Genomic DNA, 19377 nt, shown 5'->3' with positions numbered 1-19377 from the left:
GCAAGTACCCATTAATTCTTTACAACAAAAAATAGTAATATGTTATTAGGGATTTTATAAATTGTGTAATAGTAATAGTGGGACATTAAAAACGAGTCTCTTGTTTTACTTTTTCAACAAGACTTAGAGAGATATAGTAAGTTCTTAAAACCTATTCCTAATCATATTCTAGGAAAATCTAATGATTTGAATTAGTAAATAAATCTAAATTATTAGGTTTTTCTATAATTAATGGTTATAATCAAGAGTAAGTTTAAAAAACATAATCGTAGAGTAAATTGATCCTCACTCATTTTCCAAAAAATTTAACAAACAAAAAAAACATCATTAATCAATACCAACTCTTCCTCTGTTAGTTCTGTATAAGCAAATATCATAGGTTTAAATCTTAGATGAGAAAAAAGTATGTATTTTATAATAACATCTAAATCATCTATTATTCACATTTAATAATTATTGATTGTTAATATAAAATATTATAAATAAATAATGAAAGATTTATTAAATATATATAAAATATAAATCTCTATACTAACTATAGAGAAATATTACACTAATTTTGGATTAGATTAATAAATGATGGTAGACATAGAAGAAAAAATGATTGGGGCTTATATAAAAGAAGAAAGAGAAAAAAATAAAATAAAATGTTGCAAAAAAAGGGAAAAAAGGAGAAGTGAAAGGTAGGCAAGAACACAAACAAGCAATCCAAACAATCAGACCCAGCTAGCTCTCTTCAACCATTGCCAATTCAGAATTCCATTCTCATTCAATCAAATTCAATTTCCAATTTTTTCATAACACAAACCCTAATCACCCTTTTTCTCCTTCAATTCTCGATTCTTCTTCTGATCCGATCTGGTTTTTGTGAAAACGCTGCGTTTTTTAGCGTTTGAATTGAATCTTGTTTTTTCATTTTCTTTTCAATTTTGGACTATGAGAAGCTCTTGGTTCAATAAACTGTCCATGATTTTTGGCCCTAAACCGCCACCGAGCTGGTTAATCTTGAGCATAATCAGCGTGCTCGCTCTAATTTCATTGTTAAGTTCTTTATCTTCCAATGCTATAGATTCAAAATCTCGTAGACCTGTTTCTCTTATATACACAAACTATAGAAGGATAAAAGAGCAAGCTGCGGTTGATTACTTGGAGTTAAGGTCTTTGTCAATTGGTGGTGGCACTAGGCAAAAGGAATTAGGCCTTTGTGGCAAGGAAAGGGAAAATTTTGTACCTTGCCACAATGTTTCAGCGAATTCGTTGGCCGGGTTGACATTAGGCGAAGAGTTCGATCGACATTGCGAATTGTTGATGAGAGCCGAAAGGTGTTTGATTCGCCCTCCCAAGGAATATAAGATTCCATTGAGGTGGCCGAGTGGGAGGGATGTTATATGGAGTGGAAATGTGAAAATTACCAAGGATCAGTTTCTTTCTTCTGGAAGTATGACCAAAAGGTACTTCTTTTTCTCTATTTTGATTGCTAGAGTGGCAAGTTAACCTTCTTTGCCTTAAATACCCGTTTCAGTTATGTCAAGTGATTTCTTCAATAAAAGATTATTATTGTCATTATTACGGTTTTGCTATCTATTGGCCTTTGAGGAAGCAATGGTTAAGAAATAATAAAAAAATGTAAGATTTTATTGGGAGTTGGTGTTGAAGTTGTGTATTTAATAGGTTAGAGAGTGTGGTGTATTTACGTTTCCAATAAAAAGTTGCCTTTTTTATTTGTTAACCATTGCTCTAAGGATTGGATAATAAAACTATTGTTGTTATTATTATTATTATTTTGGATGAAATACTGTTTGAATGAAAGTGATGCAGCTTTTATCATGGCTTTCTCTGTTGTGATTCATAATAAATGAATTGTTTTTCACTGTTAATGATTTTTTGGTAATTTCTCTAGGTTGATGCTACTAGAAGAGAATCAAATTGCCTTTCACTCGGAGGATGGATTGATCTTCGATGGTGTTAAAGATTATTCTCGCCAACTTGCAGAGATGATAGGGTTAGGAAGTGACACTGAATTTCCTCAAGCTGGTGTAAGTCTTCCATACATATTCCACAGATTGTTGTTCTTTTGGTAGCTGTAATGTTTTACCCTGACAAGGTTTGTAAAAAATAGTTCCATGTATAGTAAAGTTAGAAAAGGTTGTTCTTAATAGGTCACAGCTGTCTACATGCGCTTTTTTATTCTCAGTAAAGACCATATTCTTGTTGTCGGATAATACATGTTACTTATGTCTTCATAACATTAAAATAGGTTCGAACTATACTAGACATTAATTGTGGATTCGGTAGCTTTGGAGCTCATTTATTGTCCCTGAGAATAATGACGGTTTGTATTGCGGCATATGAGGCAACTGGTAGCCAAGTTCAATTGTCTCTTGAGAGAGGCCTTCCTGCTATGATTGGCAACTTCATTGCAAGACAGCTTCCATATCCATCACTATCATATGGCATGGTTCACTGTGCTCAGTGTGGCATCACATGGGATGAAAAAGGTAATTATATAGTTAATAGATTTCTCTATCATATTCAATTCATCTTCATTAGTATTGGTACTTTTACTTTACTGATGAACGCATTCATGTGATTAAGTTGCACCATATTTGGTGTTGCAAACTGTGAGGCCATAAAAGTGTGGTAATGCTGTTTGTTGATTATCAAATTAGTTATTGAGTAGTCACTAACCCTTGAAATAACAGAAATCTATGAACTGTGTCAGAGATATAAACATTTTGGCCTCCGTCTAACAGCTTAAGCTTTTAGGATAATCGATCCTTGACATTTGATTAGAACCTCTAACTAAATGTTCAGCAGTCCAATCTTTGTCACCCCTATTATCTATAAACCTTCACAAAAGATACAGTTGGCTAATATTTCATTCATGCTTCAAGCTTAAACCTCACATCTACAGCTTTCAAATAGTTCCTTGATTGTAGTTACTCTGGTTTCTTAATAACATCTCCCATTTCCTTTTACCTTTTCCATCCTTCCATGACTTTTTTTGTACCATAATTAATATCGTTTAGCATCTGTGTTAACTGCTTTCTTTCTTTTGCTTGCTAACATTGACTTCATTGTACAGATGGAATGTTCCTTTTAGAAGTTAACCGTGTTCTTAAACCTGGGGGATATTTTGTTTTAACCTCACCCACAAGCAGGTCACAGGGAAGTTCATCACGGGGTAAAATGAAAACCCGGACGAACCCAATTGAAGAGCTGACCCAGCAACTATGTTGGACTCTTCTAGCTCAGCAGGATGAGACCTTCATTTGGCAGAAGACTGCCAATGTTGATTGTTATGCATCTCGGTAAGGATAGTTGCATTGACGCGAATGATATGAATGCGAAATAATTGTAATCAATACAATGTTCATTTGAGATGGGTGATATTAACTTGATATTTTTGGTAATTGCTTGCTCTATGGAACACTTGCTACTATAGCTACAGCTTTTTAGTGACTTCTTCTTTTCACATTTGTAGCAAGCAGCATGCTATACAGCTATGTAAAGAGGGGGATGATGGTCAATCATATTATCATCCGCTAGTACCATGTATAAGTGGGACCTCTAGCAAGCGTTGGATTGCAATACAGAATAGATCCTCTGGATCTGAATTGAGCTCAGATGAGATTAAAGTTCATGGAAAGTATTGTTTCTTAAAAGCCTTCTGCTTATCTTTTTTCCCCTGCTTCTCGTAATCCAAAATTTTACTCTCATTTCTTATTGTTTTGCCTTTTCATAAAATTGCTTTTATTGTTGCAGGTGTTGAGCCAGAAGAATTTTATGAAGACTTGCAATTTTGGAGATCTGCTGTGAATAACTACTGGTCATTGCTTACCCCGTTAATTTTCTCTGACCATCCGAAGAGACCCGGAGATGAAGATCCACTACCTCCGTTTAACATGATAAGGAATGTTATGGACATGAATGCTAATTATGGGGGTTTAAATGCTGCCCTTCTGGAGAAGAAAAAATCAGTGTGGGTTATGAATGTTGTTCCAGCCAGGACCTTTAATGTGCTTCCTCTTATACTGGATAGAGGTTTTGCTGGTGCTATGCATGACTGGTAAGTTTGATCTAGACAAAGTTTTTATTATATAAATGAAAAAATGATAGGAGGTGAGACCATCAAGGGTAATAATACAATTAAGGCCTGAAAAATATATTCACAGTGCTAAATCATTTAGAGTTTATCTCATTATCATGGCAAAGAAACGATAGAACATGGTGTATGCCAAGCTACAATAACTTTTCTGATAATGTACTTCAAAAGATATATTTTCATGTTTTTTACTGCTAAAAAATAAAATTTCAAATGATCTAGTGTTGTTTGTTAACTATGTAGCATGTACAAAAAAAACTTATGGAGCAATTCTTTACTTTTTAAATTAAATTAAAATGCATTAGACTCATGAGTAAGTTTTAAAATGTGCCCGTTGTTACCTTTAAATCTCATCAATACACATTCAGTGCTGAGATTTCAGTACTGAATATTCTCTTTTTATAAATAAAAAATCAAAGTTGCACATAACTTTCTTAATTATGTTTTGCTTTTGAGATTGACTTTGGAGATAAATGTAGCATTCACACATGCACTTGATATGTTAGATTGATTCTACTTGACTTGGTTTATTGCAAAATTCAATTCTAATGAACATCCACCTATTTTGAAGTTCTTGCTCTAAATTCTCTTTTCTTTGGAATTCATTGACAACTATCTTCGCAAAATAGTGTAAATTCTTATGTGTCTGGATAATTCATTTTGTTTCTGACTATTGATCTTTAGGTGTGAACCTTTCCCCACCTACCCCCGGACATACGATATGCTTCATGCAAATGGACTTCTCTCACTTCTCACTTCAGAGAGGTGCAGCATGATAGACTTATTCGTGGAGATGGATAGAATACTGCGTCCAGAGGTATGATGCCCCTCTTTATATTCATTTTCATGTTTGTTCGTGCTGAAAAATTTCAGAATTGATTTAAGATAGCAAAACAGTAATCTGGCACCTTTCTACCTCTTTCTTTCCACCTCGTTTTTTGGCTCATCCTCCAGAAAGGATGATCTCATGTTGGGATCTTTCTGACTCATTTGAGTTTAACTCTGATGGATGCTCATTTATTGTTGTGATGCACACATGAAAAGTTAATTGGAATATTGTTTTTGAATCCAAGTAGCTGTCACTATGGGTATATATGAATGGTCTATGAAGGCGCTAATGTTTTATCACATATCTTCGCTTTGTAGGGATGGGTCATTTTTTCGGATAAAATGGGAGCTATAGAGATGGCCCGCACACTTGCAGCACAAGTACGTTGGGAAGCAAGGGTAATTGATCTTCAGAATGGCAGTGACCAGCGGCTACTTGTTTGCCAGAAACCATTTGTGAAGAAATAATTGATTGAGCACTAATATGTCTTGCCACGGTAGATGAAACAATTTTTTGCTCTGGTAATTCCCCTAAACCTTTTCTTAAACTGGGTAGTAGATTTTATTTTGTGGTAAAATTGGATAGTATTTATGTCAGTGTGGAATTATGCATTAAAAAAGTTGTATTAGTCTTAGTCATGCCTGACATAAGATCTGTATCGGTCTTGATGTGGATTCTTTTGTCCTATGGACCATCCTGTATATTGTCAACCAAAGCGTTCATGATAACTTGAATCTTCCAAGAATCACTGCAGTTTGCATGTTGATGTTTTTGTTGAGTCTGCATCGGACCGGTTTGACATGAATTGAATTCGCCTATTAAGCATAGCAGAATGTACTTCACTGCACTAAGCTGAAATAGTTTGTCATTGTTTGTACAATTTCAGAGAATCGATTCTTTAGTTGGCACATCTTGTATATATAGAGCTCAGAGCCATGACATTTTCCATGTTTTCCACAACTGGGTCAGGGGATTGAGGAAGCTGTAGATTGTGAAGGTTCATGTTGAATTTAGCTACACTTCATTTTTCCTCAATTTTTTTGTAGTAATTCATTCATCTAATATTTTGTTATCAATTTTTTCCTCATGATTCCTTTATTGATCATTGGACTTTCAACCCTTTCTGTTAAACAATTACTAGTTTTTTGAATGTGAGTGGCCACAAAATTCAGAATGAAATTGAGATTGTAAGTTGTAACTAAACTTTCCCTTTGCTACATGCTCTAGTAGGGCCGCTAAGGATAATATTCAATCATATATCTTATTTAATTGCATTATTTGAACATCTTAAATTTGACAACTATTCTGGTAACAAAACAAATCTCTAACATAAATGTATTCGGTTGAGAATACATCTTCTGTCTCACAAAATGAAATAGTGATGTATTATACCTTCACCTCAAAACACCAAATTGTTTGGACTCGTAGACGTGCATTTAACAATGATTACAAAAATATCTAACTTTGCACAAAGATATCTGATTCTAACCAATATAATTACAAAAGATGACATATGTCATTTCACTGGTAGGAGGAGATAACTTATCTCCTTATATCATGAGATACTCCCTTCCCTTTACCTAATTAGACATTTAAGTAGTGCATTTGCTGTTAAAGTTGATTTAAATCTTCCATGAGTTCCAACCCCACAAAAAAAAATCTGTAATACATCACGATACCCTTCACAATTATTTACTTCATATTTTTTCCACATCCCATTAATTAATTACCTAACATGTGCGGTTATTGTGAACCGCGCAAAGTGCAAACAACATTTGGTTGAAATAATTTTTTTAAAAAAATATTTGCAGCACTGATAAACTCTGACTCTAGACGTTGTAGTGAGACAAAAAAGGTGCAGCCTTTTTACAACTGTTTTGGTCAGGAAAATGTAAACAATGGGTATTTGTGCTCTCATTACACATTTGATGTTTTTTTATTCATACTATTTTGTATGTTTTAAGTAAAGTAGTCAATTCAAGCAATGGATAATTTACTACTTTATATTGGATTTTTTTAATGTGTGCGGTTATTATTTTTTATTAAAAGCGTGTTCTTATGAAAAACTAGATATTCCACTTTTTTCTAAAATGATAAACATATCAGGTTTATAATTTTTTTGAATTTACTCCTTTAAGTTTGTTCTCATTTATTTTATAAAAAGAAACTAACTATAACCATAACTTTTTTGAATACTTGAAATACATTAAAAAACAGGGCGCATCCTCTTTTGGCCCTCCCTTATCTGTCACAGTCTAATGTATCAGTATCACAAGGACAATTTCCAACATAACCTTTCTTGATCACATGGGATGAAGAAAATAATATTACATACTTTAATTTCACTATTGATTCCTATTCCAACATACAGATAAATCACTTCATACAGATATATTATAATATTTATATGTATGTTTTTCTACTGTTTTTCTATTAATAGAAGAGAAAAATATGTATATGTCATTGTATTTTATATATTATTAATGTATCATTTATCATTCATATTTAATAGTCATATACTTTTCTAAAAAAGTAATTCAAATAAATAATGGATGATATAATATGTATATGACTGTATATAAATCTTTATCGGATATTATATAGATTTTACACTCTAATAAAATGCATGCTTGACTCATTTTTATATCTATACTATTAATAAAGGCAAAACAAGTAATAACTACCTCATGGTATAATTTTTATATTCCAAACTTACCCTTTTATATTTTTAATAACTACTATAAACTTCTACATATTACTTTCATTTTTTATATTAATAATTTAATATCATTAATCTTTCACACATTCTCTTATTTCTATCTTTTATCTTTCTCCACCCAATAGGCATAAAATGAGAAATTGACATAAGTTTTATGTATATCATATCAACTATCACATATTATCTTCTTAAATATTCACTCTTTATTGAGTTTATATAACGCACTCTTATATTTAAATGGTTTTTCTTAAATAATATAATATGAAGATCATACGTATTATCTCAAAAAATAAGAATGCAGGTGACCGGCACAGAGTGCCGGTCAACACGCTAGTTATAATTAAGTGTAAACTCAGGTTTGATCTCATTTATTTTGTTAAAAGGAAACAGACTCAATAGAAGTATTTCAAAATTAAAACTTTGAATGGTTGAGATACAAATGGGAAAAATCTAAACTAAAAAACACCACTTTCTATCCCAAACATCCCTTATTTATGATGATCAAATATATCACCATGACAATTTCCCAAACCATTTTCTATTCTACCTTTAGGCCCTAAATGCTCTCAAGGAGATAGCAAGAATAAGGAGCAATAATAACATGGTGTTGTTGCCTTTAACGTTGGAACTATCATTTTTAGATTTAGGTGGAGCTGTTCCAAACATATTTGGTACTGTGCCACTTGTCCCGGTTGGTGGTGGATCTTGCATGAAAGGGGGTGTGCCTGGAGTTCTTGTACTTGTTGATGGTGGTGTTGTTGGTGTGTCAAAAGATGGTGGTGTTGTTGGTGTTGCTGGTGTTGTTGGTGTTTCAAATGAAGGTGGTGTAGGGTTTGTTCCTGAGTCACTGCAAGAAGAGCAGAAATAAATAAATAAAACATTAGCCTATGTAGACCATAATATAATAAAAGGGTACATCACTATATATGAGTTAGATCTCTAGGATAAAAATAAAAATAAGTTAAGATGATAGAAACTTTTGTGAAGTTTCTGACATGACATGTATAGCTTGTAAAATTTGCTTTTATTCTTTTGCTAAATGTAATTCTGATTGTTTAACTTGATTTGGGAAGGTGGGTGCAGGAAATTATTAGGTCCATTATAAAAGAAACATATACGTACCCAGGACCTGAGGGGTAAACACATCCGGTAGAAATTTTAGCTGTAGATAAACAAGGAAGAGACATAAGTTAATAATATTTAGCAAAATTGGAATTTCATAATACATAACAATAATTTATGGTCGATTTTCTAGGGATCGAAAATCAACATTTTTATTTATCTATAAATCTAGTGAAACTTTGTATCAATAGATCAATGCTTTATTGGTATCGGCACTTAACTTAATTATACATATTATTGTACTTACTAGGTGGGGTTGGACTAGATGTGGCGGCCCCAGCAAAGTCACATGTTCCTCCAACACTATGCATATTTAGGTAATAGCTATTAACAGCATAGTCGCAGTGATCTTTGACTGTGTTGGGTTCATAACAAGGTCCATTTGGTTGAATTGGGCCACAATCAGCACCAAATCCACATGCATAATCTAATGCTTTCTGAAGTTCATCACTATCAACACCATCTTTGCATAAACAGTAACTAGCACCTAGTGGACAAAAATGCAAATAATCATTAGAAATAAAAATGTATAAAATAGCTAGATTTCATAATTATAAAAAAGCACATTTTTAACACAAAGTTGAATAAACTAGGAAAATACAAAATCCAAATGCTTACTTGAATGGCGTATACATAGAGCCATGAAAAGCACAAAGAAAATTAAACGAGCCATCACAAGAGAATTTTATCAGATATGAGTTTGATGAAGGGAAAAGTTGGGAGAGCTAATGTGATGGTCCTTAATGTCTCTACCAATACGGTATTTAAAGAGATGTTTTACATAAGAGTAATTAATGTATGATCTTATACTAGTTTAGAGTCATGTCATAAAAATATTTTTATCTTTTAAAGTATCCTTTACCAACCATAAAGAATCAATTACGATCAATTAGAAAGATTTTCAACTCAATTAATATTAAGTGCAAATATAATCTCTTATATTTTTAATAAACTTGTTTTTAATATATATATATATATATATATATTTATTGGGATACCCTTGTTACAAAAAACATTATAAAAAATATTGGTTTATTGAAGTTCATTATAAACTAAATGCTTGGTAGATATTTATACATATTAAGAATTGCCAATAATAATAGGGATTTATTATCAATGACATGCCTTTTTAGACTCGTGTCACCATTAATTTCTCTTAAAATCTGATAGAGCTTGGTGCTAATTCTATATTCAAAAGTAATATAGGATTTTCTTTGGTACATAAAAAATATTATATTATTTACGATTATAGGATTTAGTAGAAAATAAAATAAATATCAAAATATGACAAATAATAATAAAATATAAATTACAAATCTCAGCATAATGTTATATACTCCCCGTGTACTAATATTTTGATTTAAAAAATATGTTATTTTTTTGTCTCAAATCAAAGTAAAAACAATAAATCTTGAAAATTGTGTACTATATTTATGAATGAGTTATTAAGGAGATAGAATATTATTTGTTTCATTAATTTGAGAAGAAGTAAATTTGTATACTCTGTTTTTTAATGGAGAGAATATATGTATTAATTGCAATAATATGAAACTTGTTTAGTCGTTATTTATATTAATGAATAAATTATGTATTACGTCACCTCCTGTTTTTGTTGATTTTTTAAACTTTTACAGTTTTACTAAGATATTGGGAGAGAAGATGTCAATTTGTAAGAAAAGAAAACAAAATTTGAAAAGATTTGAGAAAGAATTGGAAAGCCCAACTGCCCAAGAGTGGAAGTGTACATTCTTAATCCTCGAAATCAGAATAAAATATCTTTTCATATTTCTTCGTCTAGTTAAAGTATGACATGTATACTATTTTAGAAATATTTTTATAGAAAATGATTAAATATGACACATGTCATATTTTAGTGGCCCAAGTAAATAATTTTCTCCCATAAACTTTCGTTGGACATTTTTTTTCTATATCTCTTAGAAGATAGGTTGATAATTTGAGAAGCTGGAGTCGAAATTTTGTAGCAGATGAATTAGTGAAATTAGAAATACAAGTATTTATAAAAAAAGATTATCATTTTTTTGTACTATCATCCCCTTCCATAGTACAAAAAAAAAACTATAATGTGATTTATAAACACTTGTATTCCTAAACTCACTAATTCGTCTGCTTGAAAGTTTGAATGACTTTAGTTTCTCTACTTGTAAATGAATGTCACAAATATTCTCGACCATAAAGAAATAATTAAAAGACATCAAGAACTACATTATATACAATTATGGCAGACCAAATCTATGTGAAAGATTAGAATAATAAGAACACGAGAAAAAATGTTAAAATAACATGCCATGCAAAGCTTTTCAATCAAATTATTGAAGTGGAGAAAGGAAACGGTAAAACGAAAATGCAACGACGAAGAAAACTAAAATATAATATCGTAGGTTGCATATGTACTAACTATCATAGAACTTCAAAAATGATCTATCACACCACAAAGATGTCCAAAACACCATACCATTTCTAAAAAGTAAACGTGGATTTGAAATTATAATCACTTAATTTTAAGTATGAGTATAAATCATGATTAAAAAATGAATGGTGCATAATACAATGACAATGTAAAAAAATCTTTCATTATTAATATTACATACATCTTTTTCTCTCTAATTATTCATTTGAATTATCTTATGTTTATTTTATTTACATATCTCATCCTCATAGTTTTATATGTTATACTGAGATGGGTTATAATGATCATTGTATATTCACGCTCTATTTAATCTTTTGTTGAAACTATACTAATATACGCACATAAACCCTCTAACACTCGCATTACATAGTTTTTATTTTACAGTTTTCACCGTCTCGTTAGAGTTGGGTTATACTTTCTCCAATCCTGCATTTTCTAATACCAATAAGGTTTAGTTCAATAATGTAAAGCCTCACTAAATCTTTAGGATTATCAAAAAATTAAATATTTTATTCCTATGAGTGACTGTTAGGAGAATTAACTCACAATCTAAAATAAATTAGTTTCTTACCTAAAAAAGATGCTAAGAGATACCATCACTAGTACACAATAATTTATATTTTCCAATGTTTTGTTTCATTCTGGTTGTATTTGTTTTGCATGTATGAGTTTAACTCAGCTTTAGGAGAGGCTATGAGGTTGAATTTTTTTTTAAAATTTTTATTTACTTTTTATTGGGGATCAATATGAATATATCCTAAGTTGCCAACGCTGGTAGGCTTGTTAAATAGATTGGTTCATAGAGCGAAGCACCTCGGAGATTTGTATTTAATCTAGGAGTTATTAGTAATTATGAATTTACACAGAATTATTAATACTAATGTATACTTACATATACTATATATTCAATTTTTATATATTTTATTTTTTAGAATTAGAATGTATTTGTTGTGTCTGGTGTACTTTATATTATATTTTTTGTGTGTTTATGATAATGTTTAATTTAAGGTGAAATATGTGATTAATTAATGTGTTGATGGTGATTGCTTAGAATTATATGATTTTTTTTTGTAAAAATTAAATAATGTTAAGAGCAAAACAGGAAGTGAAAATCACACAATGAAAAAAATTATTTCAAGTTTTGGCTTTATATATAGTATAAATAAGAGAAAAAATGTATGTACTAATAATATGAGTTTTATATATTTTTATTATATGATTCATCATTCATAAATTTTGAATAATAAATATAGTGATCATATATAAATCTTTATACCAACAATATATATATATAATACTTTATAGTGTTTCAATACATTTATCTTTTTCTCAAAGTAAAAATGATAATGGAATGAATCCGTATTTTTAATCTTGATTTTTTAGATTTACAAAATTGTTTTATACCAACTTGTTTTGAATACTTGATGGGTTAATATAGTAATGGGAAACTTAGGTAAAGCTCATCACATTCAACCAACAAGGTACAATATGGTTTAGTAGATAGTTGTAATGTGATAGAACTGCTTAACCTATTCAATCTTATTAAACATGAGGGTTGTCGAATGGTTGAGATATACACATGGGAAAAATCTAAAATGAATCACATCACTTTCTATGTCAAAACATCATTTATTTATCATAATGAAATGTATCCCCATTGAAAAATCCCCAACCATTTTTCCTTATACCTTCATGCCCTCAATACTAACCAGGAGATAGCAAGATAAAGGAGCACTAATAAATCAGCATTGCTGATTTTAATGGCGGAACTAGCTTTTCTAGTTGTAGGTGGAGTTGTTCCAAACATATCAGGAATGTTGTTTGGATTTGGAGTAGAAGGAGATGAGTCTGGTATTGTAGTTGATGGTGGTGTTGGTGTACCAATTGATGGTGGTGTAGTTCCTGTTCCTGAACCACTGCAAGAACACCCAAAATCAATAGATACATGCACAACATATTAGCCTACATATAGACGCAACATAATATGTTATAAGAATATATATATATATATATATATATATATACACATATGTACGTATGGTTTAGAGTTTAGGGTTTGAAGATGATAGAAATTCTTGTGAATATTCCGGCAAGATATATAAATCTAATAAAAATAGTTTTATAATAAAAAACATGTACTTAATACTTACCCAGGACTTGAGGGGTAAACACACCCAGAAGAAATTTTAGCTGTAGATAAAAAAGATAGAGATATAAGTGTAGAATATTTAGTAAAATTTGAATATCATATGTAACAATGATTTGTTGTGACCATAGGCTACTACTCTTAATTAGTTAGACACATTATTTTTGTACATACACGGTGGGGTTGGACTGGTTGTGGCAGCACCAGCAAAGTCACATGTTGCTCCAGCACTTTGCATATTTTGGTAATAGCTATTAACAGCATAGTCACAGTGATCTTTCACTGTGTTTGGTTCATAACAAGGGCCACTTGGTTGAATTGGACTACAATCAGCACCAAATCCACATGCATAATCTAATGCTTTTTGAAGCTCGTCTTCATCAACACCATCCTTGCATAAACAGTAACTAGCACCTATATATTGGACAAATTTGGAGGTATAAAAAGCAAATAATCATTAAAAATAAGAAAATTTATAATGATGGGGTATCATAATTATATACAAAAATCATATTTTTAACCCAAAGTTGAAGCTAGAAAAACACAAAATCTATGTGCTTACTTGAATGGCAAATATAGAGAGCTAAGAAAAGGATAAAGAAAACTAAACGAGCCATGACAAGAAAATTATGTCTGATTTATATGAGTTTGATGAAAGGAAGAGTGTGGAGAAATGAGATTTTTCTCCAAAGAAAGGCAAAAGGTGATGGTCGTGAAAGTCTTTGCCCAATACGGTTTTTAAAGCAATGTTTTACGTGAGAGAAATTAATGTATGATCTTATATTACTAATTTGGATATGTCATAAGAATACTAATAATTATAATTATTTTCAACTCAAACAATCTTAATCGTAAAGATAATCTTATTTTTTTGCGTTTTTCATCATAATTGATATTTTGGGATACCCTTAGTACATAAAAAAATCATAACAAAGATTTGGTTTATTGAAATTAAATATTCTTAGATGTTTTTATATGTGTTTTTAAATTGCCAATAGGAATAGTGGTTTATGATCAATAATATTCCTGTTTTAGTCTCGTGTCACCATTAATTTCTCTTAGAATCTGAAGGAACGTTGTCATAGGTGATTCTATATTAGGAAATGATATAGGAGTATATAGTAGAAAAATAAAATAGATACTAATACCAAATAACAAATATACGAATAATATAATAATACCAATAATATACGAATTACACATCTAAGGATTATATTAATGTAGTCACCCATCCTAATAATTTGGTAAATCTTAACAATTGTATTATATTATTTATCAATTTACCTTTCAAAATATTTAAAAATTATATTATTTACCTCTAACTACAAACTTTATCACCATGTTTTAGTCACTTTCTAAATTTCAGCTAATTCCAAAACTAATTTGATTGAACTAATTTGATGGAAGAATTCTAATTTAATAAATTACGTACACAACTATAAATTTTCTTTATCATTGTTAATAGAGATACATAGGATCGAAGTTAATTTTGTCAAGCACAATAATAAAAAATAATAATTTTTTTTAATAATTAATTAATTACTCAGACAATTTAATAATAATAAAATAATAATAATAATAAAGTTATATATTTTAGTAAAGGGTAGCGCTTAAGGCGGATGGGTAGGGTGTTAATATCTTCCCTACTTGATAATCGATTTCCGAACCTGGATATCAAAAATTCAAAAGTCCAAAATAATTGAGCTTAAAAGATTTTTCTACATTTTTAATTATAAAATGTAATATCAATTCTAAATAAGTCGTGCAACCGAAAATTGGGACGTGATAACAAATATGCTCCATCGTTGGGAAATAAATAAAATACATCAACAACAACAACACCAATGTATACAATTATGGCACACCAAATCTATGTGAAAGTTTGAGTATTGTGATACAATTGCAAGTATTAAATTTGCCAGTTGACTTTATATTATGTTATTAAAACAATTGCAAGTTTTCACATTGGAGGAAATGACCAAATTGGGTCATTATTTAATAGAGAAATACATTTTATTTTTGAATGAACATAAAAATTGCCTCATAGATAGTAAAAATTGTAGCGAGACTAAGGTAGTTAATTAAAACTTATCAAAAGTGTAATTAATTTTTTTGCTTATGGTTTATCGTACCTGTCTACCTCCAAAAGGTGTAATTAAACACATAGATCGTGAATGATAAATTGATAAGTTAAATCTCTAGAATGTAATACATTTTCTAGGGAAATGTTTACAGATTAACATTATAGTAGATTATTCATTTCTTAAAATATGTGTTATACACTTATACTATTGATAAATTTGAACTCCAATTTGCTTCCAGTCAAGAAATACTATCCACCAACATTTTCCCAAGTGCAAACAATTCAAATAATAAGCAAGATAGAATCAAATGAAATATGTCAAATGTAATTCCAAGTGATACTTTAAAGATAGATGTTACCTAATTTATAGCAGCGAAGGATAAAATGTAGAGATGCAAAAGTATTAATAGTCAATAAACTGGTTCTATGTACTTTTTTCTCCAAAAACAAAAGGATCTATGGGCTATGGGAATGTCCCCATGCCAAATCCTACAGGCACTATTCCATTACCTTTTACAAAATGTTATTTTAACAAACAAATTCTGAGAACTTGAAGTAGTTCTTTGTTTTAAGATAAGTTTTTAAAAATTGGTATATACAGATGAAAGATATAGAAGTGGGTGAGAAAAAAGACAGTTTAATTTGTTTTAAGAAAAAATATTAAATTTGGTTCTGCAAATAACTATCATTTATCACACGATGGGCTTGGCCCTACTTGTTACTATTAACTTTTGGACACATGAGTTTAGAATCTAGGGAAAAATGCACAAAACGTGTTTGATTTAAGAAATAGAAGAGAGAAAAAATTGGTCATAAAAAGTATTGAATGTCAATCAAATTGCTATTAGAAATCAAACCTGTAAAGTTTATATTATAAAATATTAAATTGATTAATTTAATCAATATTTAAGATTTTAAAAGATCAAATTTGATATTTTATTTAGAGACCAATGATAATTATCTTTCAATCTCCTTATAATTTCTCCATTAACTTCCTATTAGACCAAAATCAGTGACATTTAACTTAGAGTAAATTACACCGGCACCCCTGAATTTTAGTGAAATTACATAAACCACCTCTCACTTTTCTAAACTTACACAAATCTCCCCTAGTTTTGTACTTTCATTACACTGATAAGAAATAAGTGTAATTTTTTAAACAAAAAATGTGATAAATGCAATTAAGTTAAACAAAACATGATATATTGTGTAGATAAGTGTCTAAATAATATATAAATCAATGTATCTTTATTATTTTTGGTTCGTTATGTAAAGATACATTGATTTATATATTATTTAGACACTTATCTACACAATATATCATGTTTTGTTTAACTTAATTGCATTTATCACATTTTTTGTTTAAAAAATTACACTTATTTCTTATACAGGGGTGGTCAGTGTAATCAAAGTACAAAACTAGGGGGAGGTTTGTGTAAATTTAAAAAAGTGGGGGATGGTTTATGTAATTTTACTAAAATTAAGGGAGTATCAGTGTAATTTACTCTTTAACTTGTTATATTATCAAAAGTTTATGTTGTATTAGCGCTACTGAACACGTTTTTAAATGGGTGTTATGTTATATTTTATATTTATTTACCCATAAGACTCTACTTCATTTTTTTTGGTACATATAAGACTCTACTTCATCTTTTGGGTACTTATAAGACATTAAGACTACTACATTTTTTTGGGTACATATGGAATGGAGTTTAGCTTTCTTAAAATGAGTATGTCCTTATGTCTCTAGCCAATAAGATTTCTCCAAGTAATACAAATATGTTGTTTTATGTTTTAGAATTTTTCTTTTTAATGAAGTGTCACATTTTCATTAATCTGTACAGGAAAATGACAGAAATTGGGACAGGTGATCTCTATCCGCTCTACTTCATTGCTTCACAAAAAGTATATCAGACATAGTCAGAGAGAAAACACCAAGATCACCATAGTAGCTGCCTTTTCTTGACAAGAACATTTGAACTATCCAAACTGCTTCTTCTCTTCATCTTTTCTCTCTGATAAAATTCTATACTATGCCTCTTTCGTTTTCTTTGTTGCTTTTCTTGGCCCTCTCTGGCCATTCAAGTAAGCACCTTATTTTCTCTGTTATGGCTTCTTACTATTATTTGTTGTTCATACCTTTTCTTTGTTTTAATCCTGTGAAATATTTTCCAAAAGGTGCTCTTTACTGCATATGCAAAGATGGGGTGGGTACACAAGCCCTTCAGAAAGCAATAGATTATGCATGTGGAAATGGTGCTGACTGTGGCCCTATTCTCCAAAATGGAGCTTGTTACCTACCCAACACTGTGCAGGATCACTGTAACTATGCTGTTAATAGCTTTTATCAGAGAAAGGTAAGTTCTGGAGGGACTTGTGACTTTTCTGGTGCTGCCACAACTAGTTTAAATCCACCTAGTAAGTATCATGTGTAGAACTACAAATTTCACAGTAACATATTGTAGAATTCAACTTTTACTAATGCTCTTACCTTCCTTATGTCTTTATCTACAGCAACTTCAAGTTCTGGGTGTGTTTACCCCTCAAGTCCTAGGTATGTTTTTTTATTATGGACCATATTCATGATTATCTTTCTTATAAGAAAACAATCATGTTTCCAGTTAATTGGGCAAGTTGTGTGAAATTCAAGGAATTTTGTGCATATCAAGTGTGACATGGTAATCTTGTAAAAAAATATTATCTCTCAGTAGCATTTTGGTTTGCTATTGCCTATTTTGTGTTTCCACATACCACAATCTATTAAAGTTTTATAGACTTTTTCTACTTTTCTATTCTTGAACTCTGTTTTTTAAGATAACTAATTTTTTGATGTGTTTATGACTTGTCTATATTTCAGTTAGTATCATTTAATAAAAATTGTATTTCTCTCTCTCAACAACTGTCGTTGTTCAAAACTCAAATGTTGATTCTTGATAGCGACACTTGTTGGGAGGGACAACTACACACCTTGAAAAGAATTAGTTTCTTATCCATCGCGTGAGGAAATATCCTTGGGAGGACAAAAAAAATGTAGGTATGAAACTAGTTTATTCTACACATGGGAGGAAATGCAAAAAAAAATTTGTTCTGTTGAAATATTAGCTGGGTGATTTGGATGTTTGAACAATTATTTTTGTCCTCCTCACCCCAAGATGTTTGATTTTATTATCCTAAATGTGAGCTCATATAATATAACATAATATAATGAAATGAATTATTTTAAGGTATGGGCTGATACTTTGAATTTTCTCTCTTATTGCAGCAATGGAACTACAACACCATCAACTGGTGGCACACCACCAACCTCAGGCAATGGCACCGGCACCGGCACACCAGGAAGTCCTAATGTGTTTGGAATAAGTCCATCATCTTCAACTGGTAGTGGCGGCGTAGATGGCAATGGAGCTGTGGTGGCTGCTTTGCATGGCAGCTACACCAAGTTGCTGTTGTACCTTGTTCTAACTACTGCATGGTTAGCATTAGGGGTCTGAGGATATGATATACTAAGGGAATTTGGCTCTTATTTTCAATGGTGATATAATTGATTATGAGTTAGGACTAATCATAAAGGCTATTGTTTTCTCACACACTTTTAGTATTAAATCTTGTTTTAATTTAGAGGGAAGCTTTTTGCTCATAAATCATCTGATTTAGTCTTTAAACTTTTAAAATGGTTCCATATTTACATTTCTGTCAATTTGAAGAATATCATTTTGCTTTTTTGGGTCATTGAGCTAAAATATGAAAATAGTCATAAGATAAATATGTGTATATTCAGGACTACTTGTGCCATTTGGACTATTTTACTCTACAAATTGTTTAAGAAATTCCAACTGAGCCAGCGCATTTTATTGAAAAGTAAACGTGCTTCCTATCTAGATCAACTATACGAAATCATTTGTGATTCATCTTCTCCTTTTCCCTTTTAGTCGTTTATTTTATGCT

The 19377-nt window shown here is 30.6% G+C and overlaps 4 protein-coding genes across 4 annotated transcripts; 2 read left to right on the top strand and 2 right to left on the bottom strand.

The window, feature by feature from the left end:
* On the top strand, positions 649 to 6191 carry LOC109349528 (probable methyltransferase PMT5). The gene is made up of 9 exons (XM_019590358.1): positions 649 to 1451; positions 1901 to 2036; positions 2258 to 2498; positions 3086 to 3311; positions 3485 to 3647; positions 3768 to 4069; positions 4790 to 4922; positions 5252 to 5455; positions 5821 to 6191. Exons 1-8 carry the CDS (start codon positions 937 to 939, stop codon positions 5399 to 5401), a joined length of 1866 nt encoding a protein of 621 aa, XP_019445903.1. The 5' UTR covers positions 649 to 936; the 3' UTR covers positions 5402 to 5455; positions 5821 to 6191.
* On the bottom strand, positions 8709 to 9448 carry LOC109350426 (PLASMODESMATA CALLOSE-BINDING PROTEIN 3-like). The gene is made up of 3 exons (XM_019591664.1): positions 9394 to 9448; positions 9023 to 9262; positions 8709 to 8815 (listed from the first exon to the last, which is right to left on the bottom strand). Exons 1-3 carry the CDS (start codon positions 9446 to 9448, stop codon positions 8709 to 8711), a joined length of 402 nt encoding a protein of 133 aa, XP_019447209.1.
* Positions 12894 to 13975, bottom strand: LOC109350425 (PLASMODESMATA CALLOSE-BINDING PROTEIN 4-like). The gene is made up of 4 exons (XM_019591663.1): positions 13912 to 13975; positions 13524 to 13763; positions 13354 to 13393; positions 12894 to 13119 (listed from the first exon to the last, which is right to left on the bottom strand). The coding sequence occupies exons 1-4, from the start codon at positions 13964 to 13966 to the stop codon at positions 12894 to 12896; spliced, it is 561 nt and encodes a 186-aa protein (XP_019447208.1). The 5' UTR covers positions 13967 to 13975.
* On the top strand, positions 17312 to 19290 carry LOC109349527 (PLASMODESMATA CALLOSE-BINDING PROTEIN 4-like). Its single transcript, XM_019590357.1, has 5 exons — positions 17312 to 17517; positions 17611 to 17850; positions 17947 to 17986; positions 18695 to 18993; positions 19172 to 19290. Exons 1-4 carry the CDS (start codon positions 17466 to 17468, stop codon positions 18921 to 18923), a joined length of 561 nt encoding a protein of 186 aa, XP_019445902.1. The 5' UTR covers positions 17312 to 17465; the 3' UTR covers positions 18924 to 18993; positions 19172 to 19290.

The sequence above is a fragment of the Lupinus angustifolius genome, chromosome LG06, assembly GCF_001865875.1.
Source record: "Lupinus angustifolius cultivar Tanjil chromosome LG06, LupAngTanjil_v1.0, whole genome shotgun sequence".
In the NCBI taxonomy this organism is placed as follows: domain Eukaryota; kingdom Viridiplantae; phylum Streptophyta; class Magnoliopsida; order Fabales; family Fabaceae; genus Lupinus; species Lupinus angustifolius.
Note: the sequence above shows the minus strand (reverse complement) of the source record. Positions and strands in the feature narration are given on the sequence as shown.